Source organism: Hemicordylus capensis, chromosome 2 (genome assembly GCF_027244095.1).
Source record: "Hemicordylus capensis ecotype Gifberg chromosome 2, rHemCap1.1.pri, whole genome shotgun sequence".
Classification (NCBI taxonomy): Eukaryota; Metazoa; Chordata; class Lepidosauria; order Squamata; family Cordylidae; genus Hemicordylus; species Hemicordylus capensis.
This window is the reverse complement of record NC_069658.1, coordinates 220,359,796-220,376,275: the sequence shown is the minus strand read 5'-3', so window position 1 is coordinate 220,376,275 and position 16,480 is coordinate 220,359,796. Positions and strand designations below refer to the sequence as shown.

The window sequence follows — 16,480 nt, the reverse complement described above, 5'->3', positions numbered from 1 at the left end:
GAGGCACCTTTGGTGATTTTCTTTATTGAGCAGGGGGAGAGCAACTGGCCCTCGCCATCCCCAGCACAGCTTCTGGCCGGCCAGCTTCTTCTCCTCTCCGCACTTTCTCCTCCCACCCCCACCTCGCTTTCTGGCTGGCCAGCATTTTCTTTGCTGGCTGCAGCCACCATTTTCCTCCCTCCCACACGTCCTGTGGCTATCCAGGAACTCTTGCGAGAGCTGCCACACATAGGATTAGCCACGGGTATGCCTTAGAGAATTAAATATATAGGTATTTCTATATTTCAAATATATTACAAATATATTTCAAATATATTTCTATGTTTAATTTATCATGAGTTCATCTCTCAAGTATGTATATATTATCTATATGCCTCATTTTCTACACATGTTTAAGATGCCATATTACGGTTTGCTTATTAAATCTTTCTTTCTTTGCCAGATTGTACTTTATTTGGACTTTGTTGCTCCTGAGGCCAAAGCTAGAACCCCTGGGCTGAAATGATAAGGAAGCAGATTTCGGCTGGAAATTAGGAGAAATTTCCTTACTGTTAGACTATCTGTTGGACAGTGGAACAGTCTGCCTCATGCAGCGGAGGACTCTCCTTCACTGGAGATTATTAAGCAGAGGCAATCTGTCAGGGATACTGAAGCAATTTCCTGCACTGAGCAGGGGGTTGGACTAGAAGACCTCCGAGGTCCCTTCCCATGCTAATATTCTATGATTTCAGATTGTTTTATTGGTTTTAAATTCAATTCATGCATCAGTTTGTTTTCAGTTTCAGTGCTTCAAAAAAACCAATGCAATTGTATTCTAAAATAGCTGGTGACTAGACGTTGATTCCGGCTTCATTCTTGTATGACGCTAGGCCCAATCACACGTTATGTTCAACACTCAAACAAAGAGTGTACAATGTACATAAGTACAAATCTGTACACAGGTACAGACGTTCACATGTTATGTTGAATGCAGGTACAGAAGTACATGTCCTCTCTTTTGAAGGGCCTGTATCCAGATTGACTTTTAAAATGAACACAGGTACAGTCATTCACACCAACACATGTATGAGTGTACACTCGTACAGCATAATGACTAAATCGGGCTCATGTCTCTGGCCCATTGGGTGAGCCTACTGGGGCAATCAATGAAGGAAAGGGGACACACTTAAGCCCCAATCAACACGGGTGCATTGGGAATGAAAGGTCCTGATTTTCATTCAGAACGATGAAATGCATTTTTGACCCTTGGCTGTGTATCTAATGCTAAGCTGTGACTGGAAGCTGGCCTAGTAAACTTGACCTATGCCTGCATCTACAACCTTTGGTTGAAACTGATCTAGGAGGAATTTCCAGACTGTGAAAGTGATGGACAGTGGAACAGCCTGCCTCATGTAGTAATGTTAACTGAGCAAAGAGGCACCTTTTTAAAGTGGTGGTTCTCTTTATTTAGCAGGGGGAGGGCAACTGGCCCTGTCCAACCCCAGCACAGCTTCCTTCCAGTGGCTGTTGCTAGTGTCTACCTTATGTTTTTTGTTTAGATTGTGAGCCCTTTGGGGACAGGGGGCCATTTTATTTTTTTATTTATATCTATGTAAACCATTTTGAGAACTTTTGTTGAAAAGCAGAATATAAATATTTGTCGTTTATTTGTGTTGTGTATCTACTTTCCTTCTGGCTTAGCTCCCTCCATTTTCAAGGACGAATATCTCTCTGACTGGATGTATTTAATCACTGGAAAGCTGAAACCGCCTGGGTAGTCTATGAAATATCTACTCCCGCTGAGTTAGGATAATGCTAAGGTGGTCCTCAAGCAGCATATTACTGATATGGAACACCGGATAGACCTAAGCCGGGCATCAAGCTATACGAGGTGTGGCGCTGTTAAGCCTTTACAAAAAACAGCTTGATTTCTGGATGATCTGACCTACCCAACGCAAAGAAGGCCCCTGGCATTGGCTCGGCTGGATGTGCTGCCCTCTGTGGTATTGGAGGTTCAAGAGAGTCCCCCATCTGCAGAGAGAGACTGTGCCCTTGCAGAAATGAGGAGGTTGAGACTGTTGGCTTTGTGCTTTTATATCTTTTTGTATTTGGGGCCTTGTGCATTGCTCTTTTTATTGTGACTTACAGTTTAGATACAGGTGAAACTCGGAAAATTAGAATATCGTGCAAAATTCCATTAATTTCAGTAATGCAAATTAAAAGGTGAAACTGATATATGAGACAGACGCATTACATGCAAAGCGAGATAAGTCAAGCCTTAATTTGTTATAATTGTGATGATCATGGTGTACAGCTCATGAAAACCCCAAATCCACAATCTCAGAAAATTAGAATCTTACATGGAACCAAGAAGACAAGGATTGAAGAATAGAACAATATTGGACCTCTGAAAAGTATAAGCATGCATATGTATTCAGTACTTGGTTTGGGCCCCTTTTGCAGCAATTACTGCCTCAATGCGGCGTGGCATGGATGCTATCAGCCTGTGGTACTGATGAGGTGTTATGGAAGACCAGGATGCTTCATTAGCGGCCTTCAGCTCTTCTGCATTGTTTGGTCTCATGTCTCTCATCCTTCTCTTGGCAATGCCCCATAGATTCTCTATGGGGTCAGGTCAGGCGAGTTTGCTGGCCAATCAAGCACAGTACACTGTATACTTTTCAGAGGTCCGATATTGTTCTATTATACAATCCTTGTCTTCTTGGTTCCATGTAATATTCTAATTTTCTGGGATTGTGGATTTGGGGTTTTCATGAGCTGTACGCCATGATCATCACAATTATAACAAATTAAGGCTTGACTTATCTCGCTTCGCATGTAATGTGTCTGTCTCATATATCAGTTTCACCTTTTAATTTGCATTACTGAAATTAATGGAATTTTGCACGATATTCTAATTTTCCGAGTTTCACCTGTATATTACTCCTCTTGTTTTGAGATATCCAAATAATTCAGATGAGTTTTTATATAAACTTACTTCTTTCTGATATTTATAATGATGTTTATTTTACTTTATTTTATTACATTTTATATCCCGCTCTTCCTCCAAGGAGCCCAGAGCGGTGTACTACATACTTGGGTTTCTCCTCACAACAACCCTGTGAAGTAGGTTAGGCTGAGAGAGATGTGACTGGCCCAGAGTCACCCAGCTAGTCTCATGGCTGAATGGGGATTTGATCTCGGGTCTCCCCGGTCCTAGTCCAGCACTCTAACCACTAAAGCACGCTGGCTTTCACATCAGGTCGTCAGATTATGTATGGCTGCAAATAAGATCCGCACATGGTGTGTCAGAAATGGTTAACATATAGGGTGTGGGGTTTTTTTAGTTTGCTTCATCTTGTTTTATTTTAATCTGCTTTTATGTAATTGTGTGTGTGTGTGTGTGTGTGTACACGTACACAAACACACACACACACACCAATATTCTCTTTATCTGGGTCTGGGCTGAAATCTGTATATTTGATCAAAGCGCAATCAACTGAACTGAATTGAGCCTTCCTGTCAGTTCCCCTGGTTATTATTAGATCTTCTCATCCTAAGCTTCGCCGAGGGGCAGACGCCACCTTGCAAGAAAAGGCTGAGCTGGAATAGCCGGTTTTGTCTGTGGATCTGGTTTAAGGAGTAATCATGCTCGCTACCTAGCTTTGGAGCCTGATGCACACACACTGACAGCAGGGAATTGAATACCACTCCCTCTCCTTTTCTGCACGAAATATCCCCAAACTCATAGTCTCAGGGCTGACAGAGAGAGAACACCCTCTATCTTCAAACATCTGCCCCATGCAAGAGTTTCCATTATTGCTTGCCCCAGGCTGAGCCACCCAGAATATTACCACAGCAGGGGGTGGGGCTGTAGCTCAATGGGAGGGCATCTGCTTTGCTTGCAGAAGATCCCAGGTTCAGTCCCTGGCAGTGTCTTGTATTCCAGTCCTGGAGTAAAGGCAGGGCTGGCACCCAGCCAGCAGCAAGAGCATGGAAGGCAGACTACATTTGCCTCTCTTAACCCATTCCTTGATCCAGGCCAGCTTTTGAATGGGGTTTTAGTTACTTGTATTCCAGGCCTGGAGTAGAGGCGGGGCTAACAAACAGCCAGCAGCAAGAGCACGGAAGGCAGACTCTACTTGACTCTCTTAACCCATTCCTTGATCCAGGCCAGCTTTTGAATGGGGCTTGTATTCCAGGTCTGGAGAAGAGGCGGGGCTAGCACCCAGCCTGCAGCAAGAGCACTGAAAATCAGTCTGTACTTACCTTTCTGTACATAACATCTATCTCATTAAACCAATCATATTCCTGATTTAAGTCCAGTGTCTTGTCCTTGCATACTACAGCTCTTTCCTCTGGATTCTACACCATCTAGCCCACATTTTGTCAACTTGTCAACAAGGGTAGTGTGGGAGAGTCTGTCAGATGCTTTGCCAAGATCAGGATACACTTTGAGCACTGCATTCCCATGTTCTACTAAACCAGGAACTGTCAAAAAGGGAGGTGAGATTACAGTCACCCTGCGCCAACCACTAGGGTTCTGTTCTGGCAAAAATGGGCCATTGGCAAATTTGTGGTTGGCGAGGCATTAAAATCTTTGGGAAATGGGGGAGTTAGGTGAAACATGACTGCAAATTGACCTAAAAATAAAGGGGGGGAATAAAAAATGCTACAAAATCACAAATAATCCTGTAATATTGCCAAGAGTCACCAAGAAGAATGAGCAGATTGAACCTCTTGAAATATTTTGAAACTCTCCCCACAAAATCACTCAAAGGCATTTTAAATTGGCAAGGGACAGCAAGGGTCAGCAAGAGGAATGAGCAGATAGAACCTCTGAATACCTCCACAATTGCTGAAAACCACCCACCCCAAGTTACTAAAAATCCTCGCCAACCGCATATACTTGGGTTTGGAAGGGAGATCGTCCTACGCTGTGTTGGGCAGCACGGCCAGAGTGACTCTCCCTGCCTTAAAGGCAGGGAGAGCTGCTCCTGGTCTCACTGCCAATAGGGATGTGCAAACTGGTTCAAATTCGAACTGGTTTGAATTCGAACCGAACCAGGCATTGGGTCCGAACTGCTGGTTCAAATTTGAACTGAACTGAGCCTGGGTTGATTTGAATGGGTTTGTACTAGTTTGAGCCTCCAAAACTGGGTTGGCTGCTAGGCACCCGTGGGTGCCAACTACCACCCAAACCTCAAAGCAATCGGACACGCCTATGATTACTTATGAATTTTTGAAATTTTTAAAATATTGCCCATTATTTTCTATGTGGAGTACCCAGGGGCAAAAAACTGGGGTGGGTGGCAGACATCCAGGGGTGCCTACCACCCACCATATCCCAAGGCAATTGAGTGCTTCTACTATTAATGGTTATTTTTTAAATTACTACTTTTTCCCCATAGGGAATAATGGGGATGTGGGGCAGCCCTGACCCCCCCCCCCTTTGGGGGTGACAGGGAACAGCAATGTAGGTCTGGGGGCATGGCCTTACATTTTAAGCCTGCAGAAATACTTTCACTGAAGGGGCCAATGTGTATTGTGTACTGCTGATCCTAATTGCTGACCTCAGGTCAGGAATTAAGCAATTAAGAACAGCAGTACACAGTGTTCTCTTGCAGGGAAAGTTATAGTCTGCAACTGCAGGCTGCAAAATGTAAGGAAAATACATACTTCTAAAAATTCATATCTTAAGAACTAAAAATCCCAGGGACTTGGGGATGTCTGGGATGGTTTCAGGCCATCCTTGCCATGCCCCCGTCCCAGACCAACTTTGGGGTGTCCTGCCCACCCCCAAAGGGATGGTTTGGGGCTGCCCCACAGCCCCATTATTCCCTACAGGGGAAATAATAATTTTAAAATTCACCCTTAATAGTAGGAGCACCCAATTGCCTTGGGGGTTGGTGGGTGATAGGCACCCCTGGGTGCCTACCACCTACCCCAGTTTTTTGCCCCTGGGTACTCCACATAGGAAATAATGGGCAATATTTTTAAAAAATTACAAAAATCATTTAAAAAATCAGGAGTGTCCAAATGCTTTGGGGTTTGGGTGGTAGTTGGCACCCATGGGTGCCTACCACCCAACCCAGTTTTGGAGGCTATAACCAGTTCAAATTGGTTCAAACAAGTTTGAAACAGGTTCAAATTTGAACCTGTTTCAAAGGGGAGTTCGAGCAAAACCAAAACTGAACCCCCCCACCCTGCTTCGAAGCCAGTTCAAATTCAAACCAAACTCAGCAAACCAGTTTTGTGCACATCCCTAGCTGCCAATGCAGTGGGGCTGATCGATATCCCACCTAAATGGGGCCATGCAGCCGCGTTTAGGAGGGAGATTGGCCCATGCTGCATTGGCAGCATGGCCGGAATGGCTTTCCCTGCCAAAAGCAGGGAGAGGCACTCCAGCCCGCACTGCCCAATGCAGCACGGGCCAATTTCCCTCCTAAACGGCCACGCAGCCCCGTTTGAGAGGGAGATCGATCAGTCCCCCTGCGTTGGCAGCGAGACCAGGAGCGGCTCTCCGCACGGCCAAATTTGAGAGAGAGACCATGCCCTCGCATCTGATGTCAGATGTGGGGGCGTGGCTAGCCAGTATGTAGCCGGTACACACAGTTGGCATGTCCAGTGTGTAGCAGATCCACAGGATTATAGGAAAGAGGTAAGCCCAGAGCAGTAACTCATGCAGAGGCATAGTAGGCAGACTCCTCTGAGGGTGGGTGATTGCACTGAGCAATCCCAGTTCAGCTACTGTGCAGGGATGCTGCATGCCACTAACTCCCAACAGCAGGCCAAGTTAGATCAGTGACTCATACAGAGATGCAACCAACACCCTTCTCTGTGTGGGTACTTCAGGACTCAGGAGACCCCCTTCACAAATCAAACGGATTTATTTCTTCTAGCATATTCGGAGGTGGCTCACAGCATGCTGTTCATAGAGTTACTGTTTTGGCTTTTTAATTCCAACAGCTATAAATGCTTGTGTGAATTGCATCTTATCATCCAGGCCTTTTAATGTTGATGGTTTATCAGCCAATGTGGTCTGGTCTTTTCTGTTTTTTAAGGATAGTTCTAATGTTTTTAGTGCATTTTATGATATTTATGCATCGTTATCATTGTACAGCCTCATTTATGAGAAAGTTGGGATAGGAATCCATATAATAATGACATTGTCCCAGAATGGTCTGGACTCTTCCAGAAGTCCCGCGATTTTACCGTGTTGTAGTATTCGGCGATGTACTCCGAATGCTTAAAATTCTCCTCGCACCAGTCAACCTCAGCACTCTGGTAGGCAAATATGCTTGGCATCTTGACACCACCTTCAAAAGAAAAAGGGGGTGGGGACACCTGGTTAAGTTCCTTAAAACCTATGAGAAGTTGTGCTCCATATCCCAAGCAGAAATAGGTGAAAGATACAGTAAACCAGTTCATCAAGCTCTTCTACATCTCTTGAATAATTCTCAGGCACACGCCCTTGTGTCAGTCTCTTTCACAGTCACAGCTGCTAACAAGCATCCAAGAATTGCCTGCCCAAGAGTTCTGTGTAACTCAAAAGTCTACCTGCTGCTTCTCCAGCCGTGAAAGATTTGCAATGGCCTCTGCTCTTATGTTGTTCATGCAGCAAGCATGAGATATTAAAAGAGCATCCTATGTTTTTGTCACTTGGACAGCATCTGCTGGGGTGTGTGTGTGTAATAAGCTTTTGAGTTACACAGAGCTGTTTGCCTGTAGAGTGGGAAAGTGCCTGGCCCTCAGCTGCACAAAGAGCAATTAATTGGAGACCAACTTTGCCATTCCTGGTGTATATCTTCTCCGCTTTGCTGGAGTGGTTGCAAGAAGAAGGGAAATTATTTTCATATTTAGTGGACCTGCCCTAGGCTTTTATCCTTATGGATAGAGGTACTCATGGAGATCAGTATGATTATTATTTTATTTTATTTACAATATTTCTGTACCACCCAAAAGCTGTGTCTCTGGGCGGTTTACAATTAAAATCATTTAAAACATCAAATCAATTGACAATTAAAATCACTGAAAACACTGAAAACCTAGTATTAAAAATTTTAATTATTTTTTTTAAAAATTAAATCTAATTAAAAGCCTGGATGAATAAATGTGCCTTTAGTGCCTTTTTAAAAGTTGCCAGAGATGGGGAGTCTTATTTCAACAGGGAGTGCATTCCAAAGTCCAGGGGCAGCAACGGAGAAGGACCATTCCCAAGTAGCCGCCAGATGAGTTGGCGGCAATACAAACGAACCTCACCAGATTACAAACCAGAACGTCGGTTTGTAAAAGGTGCCTTCAGTTGGCACTAGTAAATGTATTTTCTGGGGTAAATACAGATTTAACATCAAAAACATTAATTGTGTTTATGGTAAACTGCTGCGAGATTATCTATAGGGAAACAATGGAAAAAACTAAAGCATGATGTTGAATATCATGGTATAAGAATTTACGGCATATCGCGCTCTCAGAAAACCCATATGATTCTGTCCCGCTCAGATCAGGCCACAAATAATGTTTTTATGTTATCTGGTCAGATTTTATTCTTTACATGAATCGGGAATATTCTGGTTGTTTTCCGCTTTAGACAATATCAGAGTTTGTTTGTTTGATTGATTTATATACCACCCTTCCACAAATGGCTCAGGGCAGTTTAGATGGCTTGATGAATAAAGGTTTTTGATGTATTGTATACATGGTATACTGAAGAGCTGAAGTGGCAAGAGCTGAGAAGACTCGACTTGAATCCGATAAGACACAGCACAAAGCCCATGTGAAGGCTTATTCTGTGGCAATACATGCAGTGAAGAAGCTATTCTATTCTGCCCATATTGCGTCCACAAGTTTGCATCCAACAGAATTGTTCAGAGCTGTGAGGGGATTGACTTAGGTTCCATTCTCCCAGAACGGAGGAGGAGAGCTGGTCTTGTGATAGCAAGCATGAATTGTCCCCTTAACTAAGCAAGGTCCACCCGGGTTGCATATGAATGAGAGACTTGATGTGTGAGCACTGTAAGATATTCCCCTCAGGGGATGAAGCCGCTCTGGGAAGAGAAGAAGGTTCCAAGTTCCCTCCCTGGGATCTCCAAGATAGAGCTGAGAGAGATTGCTGCCTGCAACCTTGCTGCCTGCAACCTTGCTGCTGCCAGTTTGTGAAGGCAATACTGAGCTAGATGGACCAATGGTCTGATTCAGTATATGGCAGCTTCCTATGTAACTTAGATCTGGATTTCTAATTCTCCTGTTGTGATGCTTTTAACAACTTTTTTGTTGATCAAATCTCTCGCATTCGAGCCAACTTGGACTCCACAGTTATGGCAGAATCAACTGTAGAGGTGACAAGAAACTCCCCTGTCTTAATGTGAATGCATCAGTTTCAATTTGTGACTCCTGAGGATGTGGACAAGCTCCTTGGAGGTGTTTGTCCTGTCACCAGGGGAGGCTCTTCACTTAGGGCAAAGTGGGTGGTGCCCTCCCAAAATATCAGAGCTACCACCATTTTTGGTAACTCACTGCCTCCCTGTGTGTGGCTGCCCTCTACACTTCCCTGCCTGCAGCTTGCCTGCCCAGCAATGTTTACATAGAGTGGGCGCCGGTAGCAGGCTCCTACTGAAAAGGCTGAACAGTGTTCCCCCTTCATTGAAATATTAATGAGGCAGCAGCCAATGAAAAGGCCTACCTTTTTCATAAAGTGGGCAGAGCTTGAAATGACCTTGAAATGAGCTGATAGGAGGCGTCATGTTGATTGACTACCCTATCAGCCAGTCAGAGTGGCCAGAGGGGAGGGCCGTCTATTTTGAGAGAGACAAGGCAAAAAGAGCAGGCATCGCCATTTGGGTTAGCACTGCGGTGCTTGTAGGAACAGCTCCTCCTGCATTGTGTGAGGAATGGGCTTGACAATAAGATGTTCAGTTCAGAAAAACAAACTCGATTGTTAATATAGGTCTGGACAACATTTGACTGGTGGTGGTGGTGAGTTTATTTGTTGTACCCTTGAAATTTGCCTCCCTGTCTGCCCTGAATGAATGTGCTTCAACTTGTTTGTGTCTCCTGACTCTGGCTGCTCCAGAGTCGGCTGGTAAAGGGCAAGGGCAGCAGTAGCTGGGGCCAGGTTGCCCAGCCAGAGTGGCCCATGCACTGGCCTGGCCTGGCCTGGCCAGCTCCTCAGATGCTCCCTCTGCTGCTCCTCCTGGACTGGATGGATGGACACAGAGCCTGCTCCCTTCAGAGTATGGCTGCGTGGCTGGGCCGGCCCTGCTCCCTTGGTCAGTTGGTGCGGCCCAGGCCACACTCCGAAGCTTCTGTCTCCTGACTCCGGCTGAGCAGGGGAGACATGGGGAGGGGGGGAGAGTCCTTGCTAGCCTGAACTCCCCTGCCCTGTTCCCTCAATCAACCAGCTGACTGAGGGAGTGGGGTGGCTCAGGGGAGAGGTCAGGCTAGCAAGGAGGATAGCATCAACCTTCGTTATGTTTAAATCCATTGGCTTAAAAAAGGGGGGATGTTTTAAGCCACACAAGTAGGAAGCCCATTTCCAAAGCAATACGAGTCATGTTAGAAATCCTTCCTAAGGCGGGACTCTTCGGGAGATCGCCTGCCCCACCTGCGTGCGATTTTGTTTTGTTTTCCCTGCTCCATCCTTTGAAGAAGGAGGACCGCCAACTTCCTGAAAGAGCAGCTTCCACTCTAAATGGCCAGGAGACATTTGCTTTAAAAAGGGACCACTCACCTATTTTGTCTGCCTCCCACAGTAGATCTCCAATTGATGGAGGCTTGTTAAAGAGAGATGGAGAGTAATTTGGCTAGTGAATGAGAAGGGTTATAGGGTGGGTTGTGCTATGGTGATCATATTCCAAAAGGGAATGGACCACACATTTAAACTAGTTTGAAACAGCTTTCATCATTTTGGGCCTCCCCACCCTCCAAAAACACACAATGGGAACTGCAATTTTGTGCAAATGCTGGGAAGTGGGAAGCCTTTATTAGAACCCTTTCATCAAAGAACTGCAGCTCCCATATACATCTCTTTTCTTTTTTATCTGATTAAAACTGTATGTCTCAATAGCTTTACTGTTGTTATTATTATAATTTTAATTTTGGATATTTTGTTTGAACTCTTGGTTTAAACTGAGGGCTTGAACTGTGGATTTATTTTTGATCTTCCTGCAGAAGGACATTATAACCTTATTTTGGAAAGTCCTTTCCCCCCTCTCTGCTTCACGTATACATTGAAACTCTTGGGAGGAAAAACAAGTAGAAGTGAATTCAGGAGGACTCCTTAATCTACTTTTCTCTTTTCTGGTGATAAAGGTTTTAAATCTTTTGAAAATGGACTAGTTTGTTTATCACCTGTATGTAGGTATAATTTTTATCATAATTCATCGCCTATTCTCTCTATTACGTCATTACTTTGGCTTTTATTTTTTATTTTGCATATTGTAATACTTCTGTATGATCACTGGAGGGACTCTCTTTCCTGTTTAATGTACAATGTAAGGTTTTATGTTTGTCAGTAGCTGATTTCAATTTTGGGATTAATGTGGTTTTGTTTTTAATTATAAGAGTTGGGAGTTTGTGTGGGTGTGCCCTACTCTTTGGTATTTTATGTGCAGCAGTATGCTGAAGTTATCTGGATTATAACAATCAATGGTATGCTGATGATATAGGGTTTACGGGTGTTCCCAATGTAATAATGGTCTATACCAACCAATAATTAGGGATTCATATAGCAGCCCAAAGTATATATAAGGCATACACAATGTACTAGTTTTAATTTCCGAAGGGTGAAATAGTTTACTGTACATGTGCAAGGGATTTATTTATGGTTTTTGTCTTTCTATCTTTTCTTACTCCATAAATTAAACTGCAAGATAGTCCCTTACACAATGGAAGGTTACTCTCTCTCTCTCTCTCTTTTTCCAATCAATCAATCAATTTATTTCAGTCATTGATCAAAAACTTTACATTACACAACAGCCAATCGCAATTTACATAAAATGTGACAAAACGTGGCCACTACAATTGTGTACTTATTATCAAAATTTGCTAATAAAAAGACTAAATGTTAGTTATAACCTATAAAGCCCTAAACAGCTTGGGCCCTGGGTATTTAAGAGAACGTCTTCTTTGTTATGAACCCCACCTCCCATTGAGATCATCAGGAGAGGTTCATCTGCATTTGCCACCGGCTCGTCTGGCGGCCACTCAGGGACGGGCCTTCTCTGTTGCTGCTCCAAGGCTTTGGAATGCACTCCCTGGTGAAAAAAGAGCCTCCCCATCTCTGACAATTTTAAAAAAGTCTTTAAAGATGCATCTGTTCATCCAGGCTTTTAACTGATACAGTTTTGATTGTTTTTAATGTTGTTTCAGAATATTTTTTCAAAAAATTTAAATTGTTGTGTTAAATTTTTTTTAACTAATGTTTTAATGTTTTTATTTTGTTGTAAACCACCCAGAGATGTAAGTTCTGGGCAGTATAAAAATATGTTAGTTAAATAAATAAATAAATAAATAAATAAATAAATAAATAAATAAAAATTCATCTGAATGTCCTGGAAACCTCTCAAGCAGAGGAGCAATAAGATTTAAACAATCATCTTTATAAAATAGACAGTGTAGGATAAATGCTCAATAGATTCAATAACACCCAGTCCATAAGGGCAAAGGCAAAGGAACTCTTCTAAACCTCCCAAAAAGTACTGCTGACGGTAACACATTTAAATGCGCTAAAGACAAGGCACACCTAAACTTAGGAAGAGTGGTGTTAAGTAAATAAGTAGCCAGTTTACTGCTGAAAATCTGATCTCCTAAGTACTACGAGCCTTTCAGAATTTTAGCAACTTCAGACTGTAAATCAGTGTCTGAAATACATTGCTTGATAACCTTCCCCGTAGTATCATGCCCCAAACTACCGTAATACGGGTGTCAAGTGAGAACCTGTAGAATTGGGATTTTATTTTGACAAGGCGTTTCAAAGTGGAATCAGAAGGGTCGGTTAATACCAAATGGGCAAGTCTGGGTTGAAGAAAGACCAGTTTTAACCAGAATGCAAAAAATGCACTTCCAAGTCCCACCTCCCACCTGATAACAGCATTAGGGATACATCTAGGAAGCTGTAAAATAGCCCTAATAAATTTTGTCTGTACAGCTTCCAGAGATACAAAACTATCATAAGGGCCAAGCTGAGCCCCATATAATAATTGAGGATAAACCCTGGCAGTAAACAATTTGATAGTGGCCAGAATGTATAGTGCTCCTTTTGTAAAATAGAATGATCTGATCGCGTATGCTGAGGCTTGGGCATTCTGCACTATATACTTTAAATGAGCCTGCCGATTGCCCGTATGATGAAAGACCACACCAAAATACTTAAAGGTTTTTACCTGTTCCAAATAATCGCCATTCATTCTCCATTTGTGGAGTTTGGGGCGCTTCGCAAAGACTAGAACTTTCATTTTTTGATAGCTTGTTTCTATAAACTCATCGGCACAGAAGGAACTCAACAGTGAAAGGGCCCATCTCAAGCCAACCGGAGTTGATTACTCTCATGTTGAAATTTATTCATTCATTCATTCATTCATTCATTCATTTCATTTCATTTCATTTCTAAACCGCCCCATCCAGAGGCTCTGGGCGGTGTACAACAACTTTTTAAAAAGACATAAAACCCACAATTCAAACACAATGCTAAAAACAATTTAAAAAGAATTCAAAAGTGATTAAAACTATTTAAAACCAATTAAAATGCTTTTACAAACGACAACACTTTACAAGCCTTGGAAGGCCAGGCTAAATAAAGAGGTTTTGAGGGCTCTCTTAAAGGCCGACAGCGAGCCTAAACTGCGGATATGTGCCGGGAGTGCATTCCATAGGCCAGGAGCAGCTATAGAAAGGCCGCCTCCCCGGCCTTGTGCTGAGGGGAGGGCGATTTGTCCCAGCCCCCTAGCGCATGGCCCCAGGAAGCCCCTGATTGGGCCTCAGTGTCTGGTGGTGTGGGGCTAAGGCTACCGTTCCTGCGGCTCCCCGCCTGAACGCTCAGTTCAGTGTTTGATTCCAGGCTGTGAGGAGCTTGCTTGAGTGGCTCCTCTGAAGATCCCCCCCGCCCTGGTCAGCTTTTTTGCAGGCCTCCTTTGGGGAGCTGTAGCGGCAGCGGCGGCGGCAACGGGAAGACCTCCGCAGCCAGGACTCATGTGGAGCGGCCGGTGTCAAGGCCGCTGCAGTAGCAGCAATGACGGGGTGCGGCAGTTTGGTGGCTTCTGGCTCTTGGCAGTCAGCGAGTGGAGAGTTTATTGGGGGTACCAGGCCACGTTTCAACGGCCCGCGGGGGCTTGCGTGGCGGCAGCTGCTGGTTTGGGGGGGCAACACTGGCTACGTGTGTGCCAACCCACTGGGATTCACTCTGCCAAAATCTATTTAAACAAGGAGATAGTCGGGGTAGAGGGAATAAAGGGAGGAAATTCACAAAGTGGGGTGAAGGTCTGGGATAGACAGTAACAACACCGATAGCTCCAGTGTTGCATGCTCCTTGTGAGAGAAGAGGATTGGTTTAGATTGGGGGAGAGAGCAGTTCTCTCTCTTTCGCTTGGTAACTGTCGGGGCGTAGCAAAGCTGGAGTGGGCCCAGAGACAAGATTTTAAAATGGGCCCCAAGCTGATATACACACACAAACACACTTCACAATATACAGTGCACTCACACTCACATCCCTATTATGAATACAGTGAATATTGAGTTCACATTGAATCTTTTTTTTTTAAACTCTCTTCTACTCTCTGCTACTGCCGATCTCCAAGAGACTCAACATAATTCATAGGGGGTGCAACACAGGTGGGCGGGGAGTCATGTGACATGCCTCTGGGGGGGCCCTCGAGGCAGTGGGGCCCCAAGACAACTGTCTCCCCTTGCCTAATGGTAGTTACGCTTCTGGTGACTGTGTTCCCTTTGTCAAGTCCTAATACTGGAATCAACGAACAGCCTTAAGCCACTGTCCTCCACTTGCTTGGGGAACATAGGAAGCCACAAGTTCTCGCTGAGCAGTTCTCCAAATTATTTGCGTTTCCTAAGTGTGCTCACAGTTTCCATCCATGTACTTTGGTACCCAGCATTTTTGTCTTGTCCCGCATTTTTCTTCCATGGCTGTTTTGGAATAATTAACGTTAATCCTTTATCCATTCTCCTTAATTTTGAGAAAGACTCAGGCGCTCCACATCTCCTGACTGAGTGCATGCTATATCGTGCCTCCATGAAGGGTTAGGGGGAATGGTGGGGGGGGGGTCTGGACAGTCTGGGTCCCGCGGATGCCAGTGCAGTAGTCTCCTTGCGGGGTGCGCATGGGGATAGCAGGCATCTCTGCTTCCTTTAGTTGGGCGGGGTCTGCCCATTTATTGTTTCTCTGCGTAAACCGCCCCGAGCCTTTTGGAAGGGCAGTGTGAGAATCGAATTAATAATAATGATGATAATGATAAGGAATCATTATAAGACTAGAGAGATGGGCACTGGGCAAGGTTCCCCTTGGGCGAGGGAACTGCTCCCTGAAGAACATACAGGTCCCAAGGTCCCACCCTGGCATCTCCAAGAGAGGTGCCGTAGGACTCTCGCCTGCAGCCTTGGGCTGCTGCCGCCAGTCTGTGTAGGCGATGCTGAACTTGATGGACCAATTGGTTGACTCAGTCTATGGCGGCTTCCTGTGTTTTTGCATGGGGAACTTAGCTCCATAAGGGGATGGGTTTGGGTGCTGGATAGCACAGTGTAATGGTTCCTGCACACAAAGTGCATTCCTCACCTGCAACGGAGGGACTGTTTCCACAGAAATGGGCTTGGCTATCATGTCTTGCCCTTGGTAGTAACCAGCAGAGCTAAGGCAGAGCGCACACAGCAGTTACAGAGTGGTTGGTTGGATTTAGCTTTGCAACTATTTAGAATACACCGGGGGATCGTTGTAGACCCAGATCCCTAGCCTGTGTTGGTGCATTACACTTGGGAGGGGAAAGGCTAATCCTTGTGTGTGGGACTATAAGGAATAGGTAGGGAGAGAGTGAAAGGGGAGAGAGAGGGAGAACTTGCCATTGACTCTATGGGAGGAATGGAGGGTGTGTAACACACCAAGATAGATCTATGAGCTATCAGAGGGCATAGAGTCGAATCAAGTGGAACAGTAGGGAGCCCCTTACTTTATTATCTTTACTTTCCATGCCCTGCAGTATGCTCTGAATTATGTGGCAGGAACCTGGACCAGGACATCGCCCTTCCTGTGCTTAGGCAGCTGTTGGGATTGCACGCATCTCCGGCATATTCAGTTGGTGTGTTCCGAGTTACATAACGGAAACCTGGACCAGGACATCACAATGCCTGCACCTTGGCTCGTAAAGGGAATGGGCTCATCTCCGGTGCATCCGGTGTGCAAGTATTCCATGGGTTTCCGGTGTAAGGGGCTCACACCTCCCTGGGCTTCCTCCCAGGTCCCTGAGTTTGGGGACCTGGGTAAGTTGGGGCAGCGTATTCC

General features: G+C 44.7%; 1 protein-coding gene across 1 annotated transcript in view; it reads right to left on the bottom strand.

Moving 5' to 3' along the window:
- Positions 1-7,287, bottom strand: part of LOC128343777 (alkaline ceramidase 1-like) — a 33,540-nt gene extending 26,253 nt beyond the window's left edge. The window contains exon 1 of the mRNA XM_053293213.1: positions 7,195-7,287. Within this exon, the coding sequence (XP_053149188.1) occupies positions 7,195-7,287 (93 nt within the window). The remainder of the gene's footprint in view (positions 1-7,194) is intronic.
- Between the last annotated feature and the right edge of the window lie 9,193 nt (positions 7,288-16,480).